The 24,757-nt window shown below is 44.3% G+C and overlaps 1 protein-coding gene across 1 annotated transcript; it reads left to right on the top strand.

The window, feature by feature from the left end:
- Positions 1–10,189: 10,189 nt before the first annotated feature.
- LOC140068998 (phospholipase A and acyltransferase 2-like) lies at positions 10,190–23,482 on the top strand. The gene is made up of 5 exons (XM_072114344.1): positions 10,190–10,326; positions 12,904–12,952; positions 14,247–14,346; positions 21,399–21,685; positions 22,987–23,482. Exons 2-5 carry the CDS (start codon positions 12,941–12,943, stop codon positions 23,056–23,058), a joined length of 471 nt encoding a protein of 156 aa, XP_071970445.1. The 5' UTR covers positions 10,190–10,326; positions 12,904–12,940; the 3' UTR covers positions 23,059–23,482.
- Positions 23,483–24,757: the final 1,275 nt, after the last annotated feature.

Raw genomic sequence — 24,757 nt, 5'->3', positions numbered from 1 at the left:
AGGCGCGCCTTTGTCTGCAGTGCGGGCCAAGGCAAAGTACAGAGTGGTTGAGCAGAACAGGCAGGAGGTCAGGACAGGCTGCAAAGAAGCGTAGCCAGAAACAGAACCTGGGTCACCACGGGAATTCACAACATGATCACATGGCATCATCAACAAAACTCAAAGGCACTAGGCAAAAAGATCTGGCAGGGCATAAGGGAAGCGGCTGGCCATTTATAGGTGGCCAGCTCCAATTAGCGGTGTGCAGGGCCTTTAAATCTCGAACGGCACTTGCGCTCTAGGAGGCAGGGACGTGAACGCTGCAGCGAGGAGACCGTCGCTGCAGCGAGGAGAGCTAGGAGGACCTGCTGCTGGAACGAGAGGTTACAGGGAGGCACACGGGTGCACTTGTGACCCGGGACATGGGTTGCAGGAGCATCCATGACAGCTGCACTAACCTGTCACTCCGGTATTCTAGGCCCTGTGTGCCTCCAGGCCACAAGAAAAGGCCAGGCTCCTGTGGGGGATATTGCACCTGCAGCTAGTGAGGGGTCCTGTCCCCATGCTGCGCCCTCCTCATGCCCCTCCTTGCCGTGCAGGTGGCGGAAAGGGGAAAAAATTCCCAAGTGGTAGCACTATGCTAGCATCTGTGATTATTTCAGGGCTTCTATCCCAGTGTTCTGGTGCAGAAGCCCTGATAAATTAGCCCTTATAAGTCTGTATATAACGTATATATTAGTGTATTAATGTGTGAGTATGAGTTTATACATATGTTTATATGTGTAACAGTGTATTAATGTGTGAGTATGAGTTCATACATATGTTTATATGTGTAACAGTGTATTAATGTGTGTATTGAGTGTAGAACTTTATTTGTATGTATTGTAGTATATATATAATTGTATGATTTTACAAATATGCATATATTTTTAAAGGGGAAGGGGGGCCCCATGCAGAAATCTGCTCTGGGGCCCGGCCTCTCCTTTCTAGGATCATCAGCCAAAAATTGGTCAAACATATTGAACAATGCTTGTATCTCAATGCTTCATAGGGAAAATCTGATTAAGGCTACATGCACACGATGTATGCCCGCTGTACCGTAGCTCGGCGTGCATACATCGACGCTGCGGAGAGGAGCAGGAGATGAGCGCAGCTCACCCCCGCCCCTCTTCATAGGAGTATATAGCGCATGGTGTCGTATCACGGAGAAAGATAGGACATGTCCTATTTTTCTACGGCTACCGAGCGGTATGGTGCCGCACGTGTGCTGCACTGTACCACTCCCGTACAGGGCCGCGAACCCATAGCGATGTATGGGGGACATATATCGGCCGTATATACGCCGGCCGCATATATATGTCCCCCATACATGTGTGTGAATGTAGCCTAATTTGTAGTTCCTACATACTCAAGGAAACTGATGCAAGGCTGTATAATCATCACACAACATATTACTGTAACATGCAAGAAACAAGGACTCCCTGTTACATGTGTGCCAATGTCATCCTCTGTTTGTAAGGTAAGGCTGTGAATGAGCTGAAGTGTCAATTTGTTTCACCAAACAAATCTGTCTCCTGCAAACCCTCTGGGTCTCTAAGCGTTAATTCACAGAATCAATCTCCTTCACCTTCTGGAGCGGTCTGCGGAGTCTCATATAAGCTCTTTCTGACCAGTACTCTTTGCCTGCTATAGTCTTGTATTTAGTAAGCTAGTGATTAATATGTCTTTCAGTATTCTGGTATCTTTGACCCTTGCCTGTGTTCTGGACTATCTATTTCCCTAGGTATTTTGTACTGTGTTTGTCCTCATGGCTTTGACATGGATTCATCTCTGTTTGTTTTGACTTATTTTTGTCTCTGTGTCTGCACTTTGGTGCAGATAGAGAACTTCGAGTAGTTGGTTACCCACCACCCAGTGTAGGGCAGGCAAGCAGGCAGGGTCAATTGAGAAGGGGATTAAGTGTCACAGTGTCCACTGTCTCTGTCTACAGTCTTTTCCCTGATTCTGCCTTACATTCCCTCAAAATGATCCTCATATAATGAGGCCATAGCTTTTCATCTAGCAAACCAAAGAGTCTCAGGAGTGTAAGGGATAGTCCGAAATTTGGACACAAAAGTGGCCACATGGTCACAACCAGTTGCAAACAGTCCAAAGTAACTTGTGTATAATTCTGTATAATATGCAGTTAAATCATCTGGTTATTTTTGGATGGTGACACTACAAGATAAGATGTCTGTACATCCACAATATCATCAGTTAACATTGGGATGCCCCGGAGCAAGGCTCCTAAAAACCTATTACTGATATAAATGGAAATGCATTGCAGGTTCAATAGGCTCCTATCAAGGAATAATTTTAAATTATAGTCATAGGTTGGGGAAACTGAGCTGTCGGCATGTGGCATAGTTGTAAATATGGTCTTAGTTGTAAATGCTCCGCAAATAACCCTCCCACTATTAGAAGACTATTACACAATGCAGCTGACCAACACTCGAGGGCAACTATTAACCACACTCAACCGTTTTTGTGGATCCTAGGTTCTGTTGGTATATGTCATTGTATGGTTATCCTTCTGTGGTTTCCGTCAGCAAACTTTACAAAAACTGACAACATTCAAGGCTAAGAATTAGAGATATTAAAGAAAAAATCTTATCCAATTATTTCTGTCCATCTTTTTCTGAAATTTGCTTTATGTCTCCGAATGTAAAGGAAATCTACCATTTGATTTCATGCATTATGAAGCAAACATACTTTGAGAATGCTGTAGCTACACTGATGCAGGATCATATCTTGTTTAATCCCAGAGTTGAGTGGTTTTGCTAAAAAAACTATTATTAATACCTTGACCTTGGGAAAGCTAGATCCACATTACACATCATACAGAGCTTTCTGAAAAGCCAAGACAGGACTAATCAACCTGGGCTGGACCACTCATACACAGCAGCTGGGGGATGGTGCAGCGATTGATTACTTTTGTCAGGCATAACACGGTGATTACATCATTCTCTGGTGCAGTGCAAAACTAATGTGAAAGGAAAAGCGCTGAGCCCAGGCACAGAAGTGACAAAGCTTCTGAGATCCCTTAGCTCGGGGATTAAACATAGTATCATGAATCATAGTATCTACAGCCTTCTCAAGGTATGTTTGGTTCATTATGCATGAAATCAAATGGTAGGTTTCCTTTAACTTAAAATATCCCTTAGAGGAAATCGAACCTTACTAGATCCAGTCTTCGTGACTGTGGAAATCTTCTTATTTTTGTTCTGCATGGCCTCCCTCTTTCCAAAATCAACTTATAAAATTGTGCCAAGGAGCCTAAAAGGTTTGCAGGCTCTAATGCTACTTTGTAAGGCAGCCCTCTTACCATCAAGCATCACATCGTCAGGGAGCCTAATGACATGTCCCACATCATTTATTTCCTGTTTAAATCTGCTTGTAATCAGAATTCAGTCATCAAGTAATGCTGTCCAACAGATGGGCATAATTATGACTTTGTTGAGACGTTGCACACAGACTTGGGCACCTTTCTGTGGAGGCATTCTTTAAAGCTCTTGGTTTGTTGTATGAGGACCTTTCGTCATGGTAATGGACACTGAAACCTAATGGAACACATTTACTAAGGGTCCAGAAGCGTTTTTCCGCCGGGTTTCCTGAATTTTTCCGATTTGTGCCGAATTGCCCCGGGATTTTGGCGCACACGATCGGATTGGCTTGCACGTGACAGAAATAGTGGCGGGGGGGGGGGGGGGGTTGTGGCTGTCGGAAAACCCGACGGATTCGGAAAAGCCGCAGAATTTAAAAAATAGCACTCACATACACTGAGACATAGGAGGTGAACTCCGGCGGACTTCAGCGCAGCAGCGACACCTAGTGGACATCGGGCGCAAGACCTTAGTGAATCCCGGCAGAACCCGAATCAGCGTCGGAGAAAGCGCCGCTGGATCGCAACTGGACCGGGTAAGTAAATCTGCCACATTGTGCTAAATTCCGTAGGTGGTCGATAGATATGGCTTAGAATTCCTCTGAACAACAAAGTTTTTTCCTAGCAGTTTTTTTTCGGGCTGATAGGCGTCTTAGACAGGAAGCGGAGTCTGACTGGCGTTTCTGTGTGGCTGAATCAACCTGTGCAGCCCAATGAAGCTTGGAGGTATGGTTAGTCGCAATGAGAGAGAGGAAAGACACCGGGGCACATTTACTTACCTGGTCTCTGCGCGATCCCCAATCCAGACTGTCCGACCAAGATGAACTCTGTCCCAGCTGCGCAAAATGGAAATCGTCGGGATGTCTGACGAAAGTGCGGTCCGCGGGGCCCTTAGTAAATGATTTACTAAAGGTTGCGCTACTCACTTTTGTCGGACAGTTTGCCTTTTTCAGGGATTGCACGGCTCGGGCAGTTATTTTACAGGTTTCTGCGCTGGGATTTTGGCGCACATGATCCTTTTTTGGCACAGCTGCGCTGGTTGAACTGGTTTTAATAATTTGATGGATTTGTCTACAGTTCCTTTGCTCTTCTCTTCATCCTCCTCATTTTCTTCAGTGTCTTCCGAAAAACTTTTTTCTTCTTCATTCTCTTGATCCTCCTCCGTGGACACCTCCTCAGACTTCTTGGGGGATATGTATCATACGTTGGCGGTACTGTGCCGGCTTATGATAACGCAGCCGCCCCTCCGGGCGCAGCCAGATACATCAAGGGGTTCCGGTCTCTTGATGCATCAGACAGGGACCTGCGCAGCCATTATTTCTATGCCAGATCCTACAGATTGCTTGTTTTTTTTCAAACTAACATCCAGTGATCCCATTGGCTGCTGACCAGTGACATATTTATCTGTGCATTTAACCCCTTATGGTCACTGCTGATTGTGTATAAATATAAGTATGTAATTTATAAAAATAAATCATTTTTATAGTGTTTGAGTTGTAATATAATACATATTTATATATAGCTGGCCTTTTTACTGTTATCTGTTTATCTTGTACTTTTACTCTTTGTCAAGGCTTGTAATGCCTAATAAGTGGGATACAAGTCCTGAAATAGACACAATAACACAATTCTATGCCAGGTCTGGGCTGGCTCTGAACTAGCGATATCGGCAGCTAAAGAAATAGGCTTTGAATCTTTAACTGCAGCTCACAGAACCATGCAATATGAAAGATGATATTCTTATCTTTAATATGGCACCACAAACATGGGTCTAGGTACTATGGAACCAAACATAGGGTTGTCTGAAATGACACCATTCAAACCCTAAAGTTGACTCATCTCTAGCAAAATATGACTCTCCTCTGCTCATTTTCACAAGACTTTGCGGGAGATTTTTTTAATAGGTAAGTGGCCAAGATTTCAAATAAAAGAGGGAATTCTAGAAATGATATTTCCTTCACTACGAGATGCTGCTAATAGTTTCCTTAGTGCAGTGACAAGGACCCTCACGGCAGCACCTCCAGTACAGCTTTAATCTTGGTGCTGGAAAGTCTTAATGACACATGATTTTCCATTTTAGTTTTTATAATTTTATTTTTTTCACTTCTGTAATTGTAATACATAAATATCACTAATAGGATAACAGAAATGGCTCTGTTTTTACTGAAAATTAGACCCAACAATGAGCCATCATTTTTAATATAATACATTATATTGTCTAAAACAATCTTATATGTAATATCTATTACAAGAACTGACTGCAATAGACTGGCATACAACAAGTGATCAATTGTATGTGCACAGCTTATATTTCCATTTACCAAAGGTCAAGCATAAAAAGTTAATAGACTTTATTTATGGGAAGGACAATGTATTATTTGCTTTATGGTAACATCCATAATAGTGTATTGTAATATGTTGGCAAGAAGCTATTATTATGGTGCCAGAGCAAATACTACAACTTATCCGCTTACAAGCAAACCTGTTTTGCAATTTACATCACACTGTCAAGTTGATTTTCTGGATGATCTTCTCAGACCTGAGAAAGCGCTTCACGTGCAAAACGGTCCGTCGTTTGTGGCGTGTCCGGTACCACTCTACCTTATCCTGCTGGCTATAATAAAATACTTCATTTTTGTTGAGTGACCCACTTTTCCTTCCCTTTTTGCGTTGCCCATATTGGGGCACATTTACTAAGGGTCCACGGACTGCGATTCTGTCAGGTTTCCTGACTATTTCTGTTCTGCGCTGAATTGCACAAATCGGGGGGCGTGGACATCGGACAACCCGACTGATTCGGACAAACCGCGGAATTTAAAATTCAAATTGTGTCGCAAGATGAGCACTCACATGCACCGGGAAGAAGATGGTGAACTCCGGCGGACATCAACGTGAAGCGACACATGCAGGAAATAGGGCACATGTTGTAAGTGAATCGCGGCAGCCCTGAATCCTCGTCGGACATTCCGGATCGGCGGATGCAACATGACGGGTAATTAAATGTGCCCCAGTGTGTTGCTCACCTTTTTCTTTCTAGACGTCTGCATTTTTCTGTTCTGTATCTACTTGTCAGTAATCTTCCCAGCAGCAGTGAAGTAGAAAGAAACTGAACTCTTACCATCTTTGCCTTAAAGGAAATCTACCATTTGATTTTATGCACCAAACATATCTTGAGAAAACAGTACTGTAGCTGCACTGATGCAGAATCATATTGTGTTTAATCCCTGAACCAAATTTTTTGGCTCAAAAAACAATTATAAAATTCAGGACCTTGAGAAAGCTGGGTGCAGGCTGGTTGGCATACATAAACAAATTGGGGGACATTTACTAAGGGCCCGAATCGCGTTTTTCCGTGGGTTACCCGAATATTACCGATGCGCCAATTTACCCTGAATTGCCCCGGGTTTTTGGCGCACACGATCTGATCGGATTCGGGAAAACAGCCATATTTTTAAAAAAGTGTCGCTTGACAAGCGCTTACCTGCACCCAGCAACGGATCATGAACTCCTTTGAACTCCGACGGACTTTAGCGCAGCAGTGACACCTGGTGGACATCGGGCACACTACCTTAGTGAATCGCCGGAAGACCGAATCCTCCACAGAGAACGAGCTGCTGGACCGCGACAGGACTGGGTAAGTAAATCTGCCCCATTACTTCCACATACACTGAGCTGCCTGAACTGTCCAGGCAGGACAGGACTTATTATCCTGAGCAGGATGACTCATACACAGCAGCTGGGGGATGGTGCAGCAAGGGCCGACGTTAGGGGGCAGCAAACTAAGTGAGGTGCGCTGGCGGGGGCAGAGGAGTACAGGTGAGCCCGCGACCCGCTATATGGGTCGCGGGCTCACCTGTACTCCTCTGCCCCCGCCAGCGCACCTCACCTGTCCCGGCTCCTGGCACGCTCCCCTCCGCTGTGCATGCGCGTCCCCGACTGCTAGGGCATGCGCAGCAGCTTCTCCAGATTTAAAGGGCCAGTGCGCCATTAATTGGCGCTGGCCATATTGCCTAATTCTACCTGCCGCAGAAAGTCCAACCTGCTTTGCGGGGGGCTCTGGTGAAAACCAGGTGCCACTTAGACTCTGGTCCCAGGTGTCGGCTAGTTCCATCTCCCGCTGTGGTCCAGAGGATCCACTGATCCTGACACTATATTAATTGCTTTTTGTCATGCTGTATTATATATTACACATGGTTCAGAATAGTTATATTTATATTAAACACATATGTAGGATTTATAAGATACTAGTAGCTCCCACATCATTAATTATCTATTCCTTCCCCTTGGGCCCCACTGTAATTTGCACATTTTTCAATGTACAGATCATGCATCACAGTTGTGCACATTCTGTGATACAAGGACATATACCATCTAGTTGTGTATTTGCGCATGCGCAATGATTTTCTGACCATTGACACTGGAGGTTATTAGGTTGACGCAGTAGGCCAGTATCAGCGCAGGGCACCGACACTACTGCCCCATATTACAGATTGCTTTACCATACTACTGTTTGTAAACTACAAAGTGCCTTTTGCGATGGGTGAATTAAACACATCAACTGTATGGAGTGCTGCTTCTCTGCATTTTTTCTGGATATTGGGCCAGATATATAAAAAGTGAAGCAAATTGCCTTAGTGCAGTTTGTCTCACTAATGTGTAGGGAGCGCCAAATAATTCAATAGTGGCGCATGCTGTCAATGATCCGGCGCAATTTGCACTGTTAGGGAAAATACACCTTTTTATTTTTGGTGCAGGCTCAGGCCACTCCCTAGTACCCAGGGCATGTTAGGAGACTAAGCCCCCAGAGCCGAGGTCCACCACCCGGACTCAGCTCCATCTTTACCAGCCCAGCCTGAAGTTATTACCATGCTATGAACAACCTTCCTGCGGACCAGCTTTCTCCATCAGCTTTCCAGCCTGTTGAAGCTGCTGCTACTGTTAAGGCCGCTGCCTGCTGTTTGAAGTTAAATAAAGAACTGTAAGTTGATTTGATCTCTGTCTGATCCCTGGATACAGCTGTCTACCACCACAGGCTCCCCATCCATTACCCAGGGACCTATCTTACAGACACTCAAGGGTTGCCCCAGGGAGAAATCAGTACATCAGCCTCTCCCTCCATATTTCTTGCACACACCACCTGCTGGAGACCTGCCAGGCTGTAGGTCAGCCCTATACCAAGTGACAATGCGCAAATGGAGCGAACCCTGTCTGAGGACTCTGGGGCACAGGAGAAAATTCGGCCAGCCACCGCTAATGGCAGGAAGGACTAAACACCGCCCTGTGGCGCAAACATTTCCCCTCTACATCAGCGCAGGAAGTGAACTCCGGTGTGCCTCGTGCGGTATGGAGGAATAGTTCAGCCACCCAAAGAAAGGCCAAGCCCCGGTGGGGGATGCTGCAGTAGCCCACGTGACAAAATGCTCGCTCACAACCCTGAAAGGCTGAAAAACTCATTTCAGTAGCATGAAGCCAGCAGGTGCGATGACATCATCATATTGCATCTGCTGGCCTCTGCAGCATACAGCAATGCTTAGGAACAATGGTAATGCAGGGAGCCAACAGCTCTTCATCTCTAGTGTAGCATGATAGAGCTTGAAATCCAGTGACCATCTCACAACATCTGGGACAGCTGTGAGGCTTAAGAAGTCAGCCTAGTACGGACTGTTACTTCATAACTCCTTTATAAAGTTATGTCTTATAGGTCTTATTTGAAACTTAGCTGGATGTTTTAGAAAAAAAATTGATTCTAGCAAGTAGTGAAAGTTATAAAGCCAGAACCCATAGATCCTCATCCAGCAGAATTTCCAACTAGAATAGATATACAGGTGGTTCCCCGACTTACAGACGACCCCTAGTTAAAAATGGACCTCTGGATTTTGGTAATTTACTGTACTTTAGCCCCAGGATACAATAAACAGCTATAATAGTTAAAGGTGTCTGAAATGAAGCTTTATTGTTAATCCTGGTTCTTATGACAATCCAACAATTTTAAAATACAATTGAGACCAAAAAAATTTTGACTGGAGTTACAATTATAAAATATACAGTTCTAACTTGCATACAAATTCAACTTAAGAACAAACCTACAGACCCTATCTTGTATGTAACAGCCTGCACTGGTTTGGTTTTAATCCCACATCATGTCATTAGGCTTCCTGAAGGTCATGCTTGATGTCAAGGGAGCTGCCTTACAAGGTTTTCCCTATTTTCCAGAATCCCCTAGTGGAGCATCCATGGGAAAAAGATTCCACACGCCGACATGGTGGCCTTACTTGGCAGTCTCCGTAAGGAGAACTCCTACTTCCCAACCCTTGTCAAAAGCATCATAGCCAAACCAGTTACCTACACTGTACTGAAGAGACCCAACCAGGTGGAAACAGTGCTGTCTAGAGTTGGGAATATGTTCCTTCTGGAATAGATATACAGGCAGTCCCCGGGTTACATACAAGATAGGGTCCGTAGGTTTGTTCTTAATATTTTATAATTGTAGCTCCAGACAAATTTTTTTTTTGCCCAAGTGACAATTGGAGTAAAAAATTTTTTGCTGTAATTGGACCAAGGATGATCAATAAAGCTTCATTACAGACACCTTACAGCTGGACATTGCAGTCTGGGACTATAGTAAAGCCTCCAGGGAGCTTCACCAGAGGTCACAGTGGGCAGAGTGGTCCGTCTGTAACTATGAGTCGTCTGTAAGTCGGGTGTCCTTAAGTAGGGGACCGCCAGTACTGGTTTGGTTCTAATCCTGCATCATGACATTAAACTTCTTGTAAGTCATGCTGGAAAATGTTTATAGATTAATGGATTACTGCAGTTATATTTCCCAGGGCTACATCCCTAGGTTGAAACAAAGAATGAAAGTGAAAGTGAAAGAGTCAGCATATAAAGGAGACTGTCAGACAGCGTCTGGACGGATCTGCTGTGGTGTAAGTCTTGTATCTATTTTATAGGATTACAGGGTAATTGTTCATTATAATATTGTATTGTAATTATTTTTCTGTGCAGCTTCTTTTTTTTCAGTTATTCATCCTTTTCTACTTCTTGTTTCTCACTTGAAATGTACTAGATGTTAAGTAGAAATCTGGAGCACATGGTTAAGGCAGACAATGGCTGGAGACAATAGCGCTGCAGGATACACTATTCCAGTGAAAATTCTGTAGATGATAAAAGAAACCTGAGAGTACCTCATTATAGTCAGGGGGATTCATTTTTTTGTCTCATAGACTGTAAGCTCTTGTGTCATCCCCTCATCCTCATAGACTGTAAGCTCTTGTGTCACCCCCTCATCCTCATAGACTGTAAGCTCTTGTGTCAACCCCTCATCCTCATAGACTGTAAGCTCTTGTGTCACCCCCTCATCCTCATAGACTGTAAGCTCTTGTGTCACCACCTCATCCTCATAGACTGTAAGCTCTTGTGTCACCCCCTCATCCTTATAGACTGTAAGCTCTTGTGTCACCCCCTCATCCTCATAGACTGTAAGCTCTTGTGTTCCCCATTCATCCTCATGGACTGTAAGCTCTTGTGTCACCTCCTTCATCCTCATAGACTGTAAGATCTTGTGTCGCCCCCTCCATCCTCATAGACTTTAAGCTCTTGTGTCACCACCGCCATCCTCATAGACTGTAAGCTCTTGTGTCGCCCCCTCATCCTCATAGACTGTAAGCTCTTGTGTCACCCCTCATCCTCATAGACTGTAAGCTCTTGTGTCACCCCCTCATCCTCATAGACTGTAAGCTCTTGTGTCACCCCCTCATCCTCATTGACTGTAAGCTCTTGTATCGCCCCCTCCATCCTCATAGACTGTAAGATCTTGTGTCGCCCCCTCCATCCTCATAGACTGTAAGCTCTTGTGTCACCACCGCCATCCTCATAGACTGTAAGCTCTTGTGTCGCCCCCTCATCCTCATAGACTGTAAGATCTTGTGTCATCCCCTCATCCTCATAGACTGTAGGCTCTCGTGTCACCCCCTCCATCCTCATAGACTGTAAGCTCTTGTGTCAACCCCTCATCCTCATAGACTGTAAGCTCTTGTGTCACCCCCTCATACTCATAGACTGTAAGCTCTTGTGTCACCCCCTCATCCTTATAGACTGTAAGCTCTTGTGTCACCCCCTCATCCTCATAGACTGTAAGCTCTTGTGTTCCCCATTCATCCTCATGGACTGTAAGCTCTTGTGTCACCTCCTTCATCCTCATAGACTGTAAGATCTTGTGTCCTAAAGAAAGCTTGTTCCTGATGCTATACTCTGATATTGTGAATTCCCCTTGTGACCTTCTTGACTTCGCTTCTCTGCTTCCTGCCTTGACCTTTTGCCTTGCTCCTGACTCTGATCTTATGCCACCTGTCCTGTGCTCCAGCCTGTCCACCGACCACGATTCTGTCTCACAATTCTGTACTCTGCCTTGGTTGCCACCGCAAGCTAAGTCGCGCCTATAGAGCAACCTAGTGTTATCTCGTGGCAGCAAGTCCAACCTCTCGCCCCCCTTACAACACTGCTCTAGTTTCCTCCTCCCTCCTGCCCCCAGTTCTAGCCCCACCTCCTACCCCTAGTTCTAGTTCCCCACTGCTGCCCCTAGTCCCCCCCTCCTGGCCCCTAGTTCTAGTCCCCCTCCTGCCCCCAGTTCTAGTTCCCCCCTCCTGCCCCCAGTTCTAGTTGCCCCCTGTTCTAGTTCCCCACTCTTGTCCCCAGTTCTATCCCCCCTCCCTCCTGCCCCCAGTTCTAGTCCCCCCTCCTACCACAGTTCTAGTCCAACCTCCTGCCCCAGTTCTAGTCCCCCTCCCTCCTGCTCCTAGTTCTAGTACCCCCTCCTGTCCCAGTTCTAGTCCCCCTCCCTTCTGCCCCCAGTTCTAGCCTCCTCTCCCTCCTGCCCCCAGTTCTATTCCACCTCCCTCCTGCCCCCAATTCTATTTTCCCTTCCTGCCCCTGTTCTATTCTTCTCCCTCCTGCCCCCAGTTCTAGTCCTCCCTCCTGCCCCAGTTCCTTTCCCACCTTCCCATGAGTCCTGGTCCCCATTCACCAGCTGTTGCTGCTGCAGGATGACTTCATCCCACTGCTGGGTCACAGAAGGGCACAAGAACGGCGCTCTCGATAATGTTATGCACCCGGCATAAAAGTAATGATTGATTTTAGTATAATTTGGAGTAGGTGGAGGTGGATGTTGACGCCCCCAACTTGCTCCAACTGGGCAGCTGGACGCTTGGTGGATACCAGGTGGTAGAAATGGCCTAGGACTTATGTTACAGCATGGTATTGTTGGCAAAAGCCCCACCTTTGGCAAATCTGGCACGCGCTAGCACCCGGGCCCCAGAACCCATAGCAAATGTATAGAGAACACTGACAGTCGCCATCAGCTGTAACCTTCCTATAGATACATTTACATTTTACGTCCTTTCATATTTTACTGTTTAAGATGGTTGACCTGACAAGAAAACTTTGTGTTTGTTAGAATAATAAATTATTTTGCTACATGAATTTATCCTTATTTAAATATTCCATAGGCAAAGAAGTGTCAGGAATACACATAGAGCTGGAGCCATGCCATTAGTGGTGAGTGGGATTTATCTACACTGTGTGGTCTCTGTTCCTGGCTCTGTCCAGTGTACAGGTCCTGATGCCCAAAGGCAGGAAGATTGTTGTATTAAACATACACTGATGAGATATTGATGGCCTATCCTTCAGATAGCTCAGAATCTATACATGATCATATGATGAGAAAGCCTCTTTAAAATTTAAAGGATGCAGCAAATTTTTATTTTTGCGTTTTTTTTTTCTTACTTCCCACCATTCTGAAAAGCCATTACTAGGTCTAAGGGCTTAATGTCTTGCGGGACAAAGTACAGTTCTTAATTTCACTGTGTTCCTAATATCCCCTTTATTTGGTGAGTAGTATCATGGAGATACCAAATGCATGCATTTTTTACTGGACTGCTTAAAAACGGGCCAAAAATGCGTTCCAAACTTGACGTGTGGCATCACCCTTAGGTTATAATGCCTTTAGGGTCGGAAGGGCCACCAGTGTACCGGTGAATGCACCAGTGGCCTTGACACCTGCTGACTCGCCCCTCGTCACCACTGACTCTTCCCCTATGTCAAATGATTCTGCCCCCAGTGACTCCATCCATTTCTATCTGTGTTCTCTGGAAACAGATAGTTTAAATCATCGATGTAGCAGAGAGCATTTAGCAACCCACAACATCAATGCCAGTAGGCGCTATATGATGATGTCATCGCCAGCTGGCTTGTTGTACACAACAGCAGAGGAAAAAAAGAGGACAGGAGAACTAGTGGGGAACGTGGCAAGGTACGTATTTAGTGTTTATTATTTTTACACTGCAAGGAGGAGAAGGGGCCGCAATATGAGGGGGAGATCAGAGATGCCACAAATGGGGTGGGGGGGGGGGGGTAAGAGGAACCACCATAAGAGGTGAAAGATAAGAGTAGGCCACAATAAGAGGGGTGACAAAAGGAAGCCACAATGAGAGGGGATTCTCTATAAAAAGTGGGACAGGAGAGATGACCGTCAATAATAGAAGGTTGAGGGGGCCCACAATATAAGGGGGTGACAAGGGGGAGCACAGTATGAGGGGTAGGTGAGAGTCCACAAAATGAGGTACAGAGTGACCTTGCCGTGACCTCTAAGAACACCTTGTATAGGTATCAACTGAGAACACATTATTTCCCATTGTAAAAAACTGCCTAAATGGTTCCTCCGGCAGCACAATGTCCACACTATTCCCGTGCACAAACAGCTTTACTCTAAGGTTATGTCATATTTGTTTTATTGTTGTAATAAATATTTGAAATTCTTAATAATATCCTGTACAATGTCATTTTTTTGAAGGGCCCTTTCCCAAGAGAAGGCGACTTGATTGAATATAGCCGCCCCGGTTACCAGCACTGGGCAATATACGTTGGAGGGGGAAAAATCGTTCATTTGATGCGTAAGTAGTTTATAAGTGAATAGTTACAAAAACTGGAGCAAGGAACAAAGATATATAATATGATTGCATAAGTATAAAATAGGACTCTAACCTATAAAAATTGTAGATTGAAGTGAAAAATAAAATCGGTGTGAAGGTTGTAAAAGTGAATGGATAGTGTGTTAATGGAAATCTACCATGAAAATCCATCATAATAAACCAGATGCAGTTACTCCTAGATCCAGGCACCATGACTGTGGTAATATCCTTATATTTGTTATCCATGGCCTCCTTCCCTCTAATATCAACTTTTAAAATGATACTAATGAGTCTGAGGAGTAAGCCAACCCCTTTTGTTATCTGGCTTTATGGATCTGCCAACAGGTCCAGTCAAGCTAAATGCAGAAAACCACATTCCGCAGTTCATACACAGGGGATATGCAAAGCTATATATATGGAAAGGCCATCACACAGTGGGGCAGATTTACTTACCCGGTCCATTCGTGATCCAGCGGCGGGTTCTCCGTGGAGGATTCCGGTCTTCCAGCGATTCACTAAGGTAGTGCGCCCAATGTCCACCAGGTGTCGCTGCTGCGCTGAAGTCCGTCGGGGTTCACTGGAGTTCACCATCCGTTGTTGAGTGCAGGTAAGCGCGTGTCAAGCAACACATTTTTTTAAAGAATTCTGCGTTTTTTCCAAATCCATTGGGTTTTCCGACGGCCATGCCCCCCCGATTTCCATCGCGTGCATGCCAGCGCCGATGCGCCACAATCCGATTGCGTGCGCCAAAAACCCGGGGCAATTAGACGCAAATTGGTAATTTTCGGGAAACCCGAGGAAAAAACGTGATTCGGGCCCTTAGTAAATGACCCCCAGTGTGTTCTGCAATAACTCTTATCTATTGGGAAGGTTCACATGTCCATTATGCAGGGGAATAGCATTAAAAATTGCAGAAAACACCACGTTAAAAAGAGAGGAAATACATTTCAATGCAATATAAAAATGATATCATATACGGCTAATATTAGGTGTACAGTTATATACCCAAATACCCAGACAGACAAAAGTATAATGCATCGCAGACCAATGATATTAGTCCACATGATGTTCATCCAAATGAAGTGAAGTGTATATGTGATGGTCTATAAAAAGAGAAGAGATGAAATTATTATTTCATATTTATAAAACTCCATTGTCCGTACATAAGATGAGTATGAAGCTAAACAGAGGCCTACAAGGTCATGCTGACAATATTATATTCTACGTTTTAAAAACCTGGTTTCAAAGTCCTCAATTTATTAATCCACTGTAATTCTTATTTTCATTAATATTTTCTCTCTATTACCACCCGTGTTAGAGGGAGGACAAGATCAATCAGAATAAACTTCAATTGTCCTTCCATGTGACCCAGTTCTGTAAAAGGTCTTGTATCGCGGTTTTAACACTTTTTAAACTTTATAGCAAAAGCTGCTTCGGCGCTGCGCGCCTGCGGCATTTCCTATGTAGGCACGCAGCGCCGAAGCAGTTTCTGCTATAAAGTTTAAAAAGTGTTAAAACCGCGATACACTAACGAAACTAAGCACCGGCACCAGCTCACCCTGAGCTGGTGCTCGGTGTTTACAGCTTACACCTACCATTTGAAATGGTAGGTTTCCTTTAATGTATCTTCTCTAGGCAAAAGTCTCATCCTTTATCATGTGTAAACAATTCATGCCATTCCTACATGGGAAACTGCCCGTTTTTTTCTTCCTTTCTCAAAGTCAACTCTGTGTCTGTATCCTGGTGGCACCCACATTAGATTTTACCAACCTATCCTTCAAACTCCTTGACCTTCTATATGAAAGAAGAGGTGGGTTAGAAAACTCAGCAATGTCAACATTGGCCCAGAGATGAAAAAGTGGTGCTGTCTGCCTTTGTGCAGTTTGCCTCGTTCATTGTGGCATGCTGTTTAATTATCTGGCGCAACTGGTGCTGCTATGGAAAGTGTGCACACTATTGCACCTTTTTCTTTTTCGTGGACCAAAGAATTGTGGCGCACGCCAAACATAAATCTGGAGCAAACGCCCAACCAAGCTATAGCATGCCCCTTTGTCTGAACTGTCGGACAAAGAGCAGCCACGACACAATTATAGCGCAGACACTTTAGAAATACATGTGCAAGCTCCAAAGTCCTTTTTTTTTGTGCAAAGTTAGACAAATATCTCTCCTTTTTACCAGGTTGTAAAAGTTCCATTCAGTTTTTACCTGCCACCAAAATCTTGTTCTTATCACGTTTATTCCATGAGATCCATGTTCCGATTGAAGTATTACGCTTAACTCTCAGGAACTGACTAAATGGAAGGGATTAGGCTATTTCTTAAAAATTGAGAAGGTTCCTTTTTAATGAAATACGAGCAGACATTAATTCAGTAATTGTTGCATTTGTTTTTGTATAACAACAATTTTTTATTCGGTAATGACTTTTTCATGTGTTGTGGCTATGGGGGCAAATATGGCCCACACATATGCTAAGATAGTGATGATAGTGCTGGAGAAGGACCACATCTATGGCCATGCGCTTCAGTGGTGGAGACACATAGATGATGTGTTCCTCCTTTGGACGGGCTCAAATGCACAATCAGTGCAATTTTATGGATACCTAAACGCTATAGATGACAACATTAAATTGGCGACGGTGGACGGTGGACAAAGAATTACAGTTTTTGGATGTCTCCTGAAATAACTTGTTACATTTCCAAATCGGCCAACCCAGATCCATGAAAGAATGCCTTACGCTTAGTCAGTTCCTGAGAATTAAGCATATCTCCAACAATTCTTGGAGAGGAACTTGGATCTCATGAAGCAAAAATTTAAAGCCTGCGGCTATTCTCAACATGTTATTGATAAGAACAAGATTTTGTTCCGAATGGAACTTTTACAACCTGGTAAAAAGAGAGATATTGTAAATGGGATTCCCTGTGTCTCCACATATAGTGATCTGAGTTCTGAGATATCAGCAATTATGAGGATATATGGGGCAGTTTTGAATAAAGACAATGTTGAGATTGCTGAGTTTTCTAACCCCTCTCTTCTTATATATAGAAGGTTAGGAGTTTGAAGGATAGGTTGATAAAAGCTGACATGGGTGCCACAAGGATATACAGTCACCGGCCACTTTATTAGGTACACCATGCTAGTAACGGGTTGGACCCCCTTTTGCCTTCAGAACTGCCTCAATTCTTCGTGGCATAGATTCAACAAGGTGCTGGAAGCATTCCTCAGAGATTTTGGTCCATATTGACATGATGGCATCACACAGTTGCCGCAGATTTGTCGGCTGCACATCCATGATGCGAATCTCCCGTTCCACCACATCCCAAAGATGCTCTATTGGATTGAGATCTGGTGACTGTGGAGGCCATTTGAGTACAGTGAACTCATTGTCATGCTCAAGAAACCAGTCTGAGATGATTCCAGCTTTATGACATGGCGCATTATCCTGCTGAAAGTAGCCATCAGATGTTGGGTACATTGTGGTCATAAAGGGATGGACATGGTCAGCAACAATACTCAGGTAGGCTGTGGCGTTGCAATGATGCTCAATTGGTACCAAGGGGCCCAAAGAGTACCAAGAAAATATTCCCCACACCATGACACCACCACCACCAGCCTGAACCGTTGATACAAGGCAGGATGGATCCATGCTTTCATGTTGTTGACACCAAATTCTGACCCTACCAGTCGCAGCAGAAATCGAGACTCATCAGATCAGGCAACGTTTTTCCAATCTTCTACTGTCCAATTTCGATGAGCTTGTGCAAATTGTAGCCTCAGTTTCCTGTTCTTAGCTGAAAGGAGTGGCACCCGGTGTGGTCTTCTGCTGCTGTAGCCCATCTGCCTCAAAGTTCGACGTACTGTGCGTTCAAAGATGCTCTTCTGCCTACCTTGGTTGTAACGGGTGGTGATTTGAGTCACTGTTGCCTTTCTATCGGCTCGAACCAATCTGCCCATTCTCCTCTGTCCTCTGGCATCAACAAGGCATTTCTGCCCACAGAACTGCCGCTCACTGGATGTTTTTTCTTTTTCGGACCATTCTCTGTAAACCCTAGAGATGGTTGTGCGTGAAAATCCCAGTAGATCAGCAGTTTCTGAAATACTCAGACCAGCCCTTCTGGCACCAACAACCATGCCACGTTCAAAGGCACACAAATCACCTTTCTTCCCCATACTGATGCTCGGTTTGAACTGCAGGAGATTGTCTTGACCATGTCTACATGCCTAAATGCCGCCATGTGATTGGCTGATTAGAAATTAAGTGTTAACGAGCAGTTGGACAGGTGTACCTAATAAAGTGGCCGGTGAGTGTAGACACAGAATAGACTTTGGGGAAATAAGAAAAAAAACGGGTAGTTTCCCATGTAGGACTTGTGTGAATTGTTCATCTTCACAGAAGGCATCGGAGGAGGAGATTTGCACAAGCAGCTTGGAGGATCTAATTTTCTCCACTTCTTGCTGTCGGAGTATGCTGGAGGGGGCGCTCACAGCACAGGCACAGCAAGGAGCTTGAGCTGGATAAGATATGAGATAAGACTTTAGTACATAGAGAAGATACATACACTACATAATACTGTAATACTGCCCATTGTCTCTATTTCCTAAAATGTCTATCTAATTTGGGTTATGTTTGGGAAACCACATTAGACTTCAAGCCGAGGTTTAACCAACGCAAATACACCATCCGAAAGAAGGGGAAGACTTACCAGTGTTAAGACATTTTACAGAATTGTGTCAAACGGAAGGACATTTGAAGTTTACTCTAACTGACCATGTCCCCACCACTAAGACGGGTGGTAATAGAGAGAAAATCTTAAGGAAAAAAAAATTACATTAGATTCATAAATTGAGGAATATGAAACTCTATGGTTTAAATGTAGAATATAATATTGTCAGTGTGGTCTGTAAAGCCGTGGCGGAGTGTGGTTTTCTGCATTTTGTGGATTACCGACATGTAGCTTGACTGGACCTGTTGGATGTGGTCTATTTAGGGGTTAGCGATGTGGGATATTTACCCTATAACTACATGTGACAACTATTCGTTATATGTATATGTTGTAGGGGTTACTAGCACGATTGCAATACAGTTCTATTGCACGGCTGCCTATAACCAATATGGCTACTCGGTACCACATTGATGGCAGTGTGGTGCGCAATGACACTTCCTATCAGGCGCATTTCACATCGGGAGCCGCGGGTCGGCATGTCTAACCGCATACACAGACTGGACATCAGGTATCCACATGGATGCGTTATATATGAATAAAAACTAGTGTACATATGCATAATGATTATCCTTGTGACGCATACATGCACTTTACACTTAATTCATGGTGTAGATGAGTTATTATTGTTATTTACCGTGCACTGACACTTTATATTATGAATTTTTAATATATATATATATATATATATATATATATATATATATATACATATATATATATATATTTTTTTTTTGTTTGTTTGTTTGTTTGTTTTAGTCATGTGACACATACACCTGCTTTAAATAACGGTTTGTAACGTTGCGCATGGAATGAACTTATGGCTATTTTTTAACCAAATGGATTGGTATGTGCCGCCTCATTTTTGCTTTTTATATGTACAGTATATATACACACTATGGCTACATTCACACTGCCGTTGCCCGCCCGTACCGTAGCGGGCAACGGCAGTGCACGGGGAGAGGAGGAGGAGGTGAGCGCAGCTCACCCCCGCCCCTCTCCATAGAGATACATGGCGCACGGTGCCGTATTACGGTAAAAGATAGAACATGTCCTATCTTTTTCCCGGGTACGGAGCGATACGGTACCGCACGTGTGCGGCACCGTACCGCTCCCGTAGGGCGCCGTGCACCCATTGCTGTCTATGGAGGACGTATATCGGCCGTATATACGTCCTCCATACAGTAGTGTGAATGTAGCCTATGATATACATATGTACATACACACATCATTTACAAAATGAGATAAAGAGCAAATTCAGCTGATAAGTAGATGCTGCTCAAATTTAGAGAAGGAGGGGGGAAGGGTACCACAATACATTACAGTGGCCCCAGCTTCCTGCTCCTTGCTGTGCCAGTACAGTGAGCGCCCCCTCCCCCTCCAGCATACTCCGACAGCAGGACGTGGAGAAGATTAGGTCCTCCAAGCTGCTTGTGCAAATCTCCTCCGATGCCTTCTGTAAAGATCTATCTGACTGTCGATGCTCTAAAACAGCAGCAGGCAGATTCTTTATCTTGCTGAGCAGTTTGGATGGCTATGCCCCCTCCCCCAAGAGTGTGGTGCCCTGGGCGACTGCCCAAAAAGGCCTAATGAAGATCCACCATTGTAGTACAGAGCAACTAAAAAAGTCAAACAAACCAGTCCTTTAAAGGGCACCTACCACCACGATTCTACCTATAAAGGTAGATCGGGTGGTAGGTGGATGTAAGGGACGTGAGGAGAGCTCTTTTTAGAGCTAATCCTCACGTCCCCGCTAACTTTTAATAAACTTTATTCCCCTAACATGTAAATTTAGTTATGCGGCTACTGGGGCGTGGAGTAGCCGGGCACGAGGCTACACAGTGCGGCTACTCCACGCCCCAGTAGCCACGTTACTCCTCCTACCCTGTGTGTTCAGCGCGCGGCATCCGACAAGCCGGAGTTCTGCGCATGCGCAGTAGCTCCGGCCTCGGAGCTGTGGCTGCTCAGCTGCGTTCTGCGCATGCGCAGAACGCCAGCATGTCGGGCGAGGGCGCGCAGCTACGAGGAGCTGCGCGCCGAACACACAGGGTAGGAGGAGTAACGTGGCTACTGGGGCGTGGAGTAGCCGCGCTGTGTAGCCTCGTGCCCGGCTACTCCACGCCCCAGTAGCCGCATAACTAAATTTACATGTTAGGGGAATAAAGTTTATTAAAAGTTAGCGGGGACGTGAGGATTAGCTCTAAAAAGAGCTCTCCTCACGTCCCTTACATCCACCTACCACCCGATCTACCTTTATAGGTAGAATCGTGGTGGTAGGTTCCCTTTAAGTCCATCTTCTTTCTGCTTCTTCCTCAGCTCTAAATGCATTGTACAACCCTGTGGACTGGTTACTTGGATACTTATCTGTGGTGAAGGAAGAAACTTTCGAGGCTGCTGCTGCCTTTATTCCTAATGTTCCTGCTACTGAATGTTACTATAGAGTGAATAACAAGTATGACTGGAGAAGTAGACCTTTCCCACCCCTACAAATTGTGAAGGCAGCACGAAAAGAAGTGGGGAAAAAAAAGACATACAACCTCATGGAAAGCAACTGTGAACATTTTGTGACTGGACTAAGATACGGAAAAGGCTTTAGTGACCAGGTAATGTATTACTTTTTAGTTAATATAAAATATAAAATATAATGTTCTGTGCACCTTACTATAACTGCACTTACACTGACTGCATCATGTGCACAAACCGCATTGGGCCTACACAGATGTTTTGGGGTACCACAGCAGTGTGCAGGAATTTCATTGTGTCTACGCTAACAATGGTCAGTTTTACCTGCTAACCTTATCGTAGCCCATAAAAAAAAATTATTATTACACAAAATCGACATGTACCGTATATACTTGATTATAAGCCGAATTTTTCAGCACAAAACTCGCCTTTCCAGCGCCCACCACAGGTCTTCCTCTCTTCCGTCGGCAGCGGTAGGTCTGTGCGCAGCCGGCGCGTGGCTATGACGTCAACAACTGCTGATATCATAGTGTGCGCTGGAGGGGCCGTGTGCAGGGACCCGTCACTTTTTTTCTTTTTTGTGCTGGGCACACTGGGGACTGGCTAGCTATTTACTACACAGGGGCTGGATATTTACTACATGGGGCTGGCTATATAATATACATGGGCTGGCAGGCATTATACTACATGGGGCTGGTTATATACTAAAGAGAGCTGGCTGGATATATAATAAAGGGGGCTGGTTATATACTAAAGGGGGCTGGGCCAGCTATATACTAAATGGGCCTGGCCGGCTATATACTACACGGGGGCTGGGAGGCATTATACTACACGGGGCTGGCTATATACTAAAGGGGACTAGCTTGCTATATACTAAAGGGGGCTGGGCTGGCTGTATACTAAAGGAGGCAAGCTATATACTAAAGAGGGCTGGCTATATACTAAAGGGGGTTGGTTGGCTTTATACGAAAGGGGGCTGGCTATATACAAAAGGGGGCTGGCTATATACTACACGGGGCTGGCTGGCTATATACAACAGGGGGCTGGCTATATACAACAGGGGGCTGGCTATAAACTAAAGGGGCAGGCTGACTGGCTATATAATAAAAGAGGCTGGCTATATACTAAAGCGGGATGGCTGACTATATACTACAGAGGGCTGGCTGGCTATATACTCAAGGGGGATGGCTGGCTATATACTACAGGGCAATGGCTAGCTATATATTGGGAGGATATGACCAATGTATTTCCCACCCTCAGCTTTTACTTGAGTCAATAGGTTTTCCAGTTTTTGGTGGTAAAATTAGGGGCCTCGGCTTATACTTGGGTCGGCTTATACCTGAGTATGTAATTATTATTTACATTAATGATCACTAAAGTATTTTCTTTTGACAAAATTTATCAGAAGAAAAAAATGAATTTATGTTTCTGTACCCTTTAGGCAGCGTATGTAAAGGAGATGGCAGGAGGATTATGGGGTTCAGTCAATCAAGCCCTGGGACATTGGAATTAATCCCTTTTATTACAATCTGATAACAGTGACCGGTTCAGCGAAGCCATAACCAGAAGAAGAGAACTTTAAAGTCCTTGTTTTTTATTTTATGAATAAATGCATAGGTTATTAGTGAAAGTTGTGGTCAGGATACAGTGTAACCTTGGCTTACAAGCATAAATCGTTCTGGGAACATGCTCGTATATCAAAGCAAGCTTTCCCATAGGAAATCATTGAATCCTAGACGTTTGATCCCATAGTGACAGAATTCATGATTGTGATCCAAATTAATTGTATATCAAAGCCAGTTTTTCCATAGGAAATCATTGAAACCTAGATGATTCCACACAACATCTAGCCCCTTATTTCTTCTACCTTTTAATATTGTGTTATATAAGTAGCGAGGGAGGAACAGTATAGTAGAGGATGGGGTGAGCTTGTAAACCAAGTTCCAATTTTTTAATCTGCAAACTTGTCTGGTAAAACACTTGCAGACCAAGTTACTCGCCATCCAAGGTTCCACTGTATTTCTACATTCTCCAACTCCTTCCTCCAGACATAGAATTATTTGTATGTCTGGTGTCGTACAACATATAATACACACTACTGTATTTCGTATGGAATCTTTCTCCTGTATGCAATGTAATGTGGTTATGTCAACCGTATTGTGCTGTATCGTATTTATCTTGTAACTATGTAACAATATAATGATATATATTTTTTGTATGGACCATTCATATATTTAAATAAATTAATCATGTCCCCTCGTAGTCGTCTCTTTTCCAGACTAAATAAATCTAGTTGTTTTAATCTTTCCTCATAACTAAGACCCTCCATACCCCGTATCATTTTTGTGGCTCTACGTTGAACCCTCTCCAGCTCCAGGGCATACTTTTTATGGACCAGTGCCCAGAACTGGACAGCATATTCCAGGTGAGGCCGAACCAATGCTTTGTACAAAGGTAATATTACATGACAAGATCCTACTGGTTTTTGAGGCAGCTGATTGACATTGCATGCTGTTATTTAATGTATGATCTACTAGTACCCGCAGGCTTCTTCTCAACAAGGGACTCTCCTAGATTTACTCCCCCAAGGACATATCTTGCCTTTGGATTATTAGTCCCCAGGTGCATAACCTTACATTTATCCACATTAAACCTAATTTGCCAAGTGGACGACCAAACATTCAGTTTGTCCAAGTCACCTGCAGCCTATGCACATCCTCCATAGACTGTATTACACTACACATCTTGGGTGTCATCTGCAAAAATAGACACAGTGCTATTAATTCCTACCTCTATATCATTAATAAATATATTAAATAGTAATGGGCCAAGCACAGAACCCTGGGGTACACCACTCATAACTGGTGACCATTCCGAGTAGGAATCATTGACCACAACTCTCTGGATACGATCCTTCAGCCAGTTCTCAATCCAATTGCAAATGATTTCTGCCAAACCAATAGACCTTATTTTACCCATCAGGCGTCTATGAGGGACATTGTCAAATGCCTTGGCAAAGTCCAAGAACACAATATCCACAGCAGCCCCTCCATCCAGGCATCTGCTCACCTCTTCATAGAAGCAGATCAGGTTAGTCTGACAACTTCTATTCTTAGTAACCCCTGGTTGTCACTTGTTATACTATTTGATGTCACATACTCCAGTATATGGTCTTTTACTAACCCTTCCAGTATTTTCCCCACAATGGAAGT

Source organism: Engystomops pustulosus, chromosome 7 (genome assembly GCF_040894005.1).
Source record: "Engystomops pustulosus chromosome 7, aEngPut4.maternal, whole genome shotgun sequence".
Classification (NCBI taxonomy): domain Eukaryota; kingdom Metazoa; phylum Chordata; class Amphibia; order Anura; family Leptodactylidae; genus Engystomops; species Engystomops pustulosus.
The sequence above is the reverse complement of the archived record's forward strand: the minus strand, read 5'-3'. Positions and strand labels throughout refer to the sequence as shown.

Bases quoted from the DNA above. Each gene is read 5' to 3' on its own strand.
- LOC140068998 (XM_072114344.1), top strand. The intron at 14,347-21,398 runs GTAAGTAGTTTA...CTTCTTCCTCAG, and splicing joins AAAAATCGTTCATTTGATGC to CTCTAAATGCATTGTACAAC. The intron at 21,686-22,986 runs GTAATGTATTAC...TGTACCCTTTAG, and splicing joins GAAAAGGCTTTAGTGACCAG to GCAGCGTATGTAAAGGAGAT.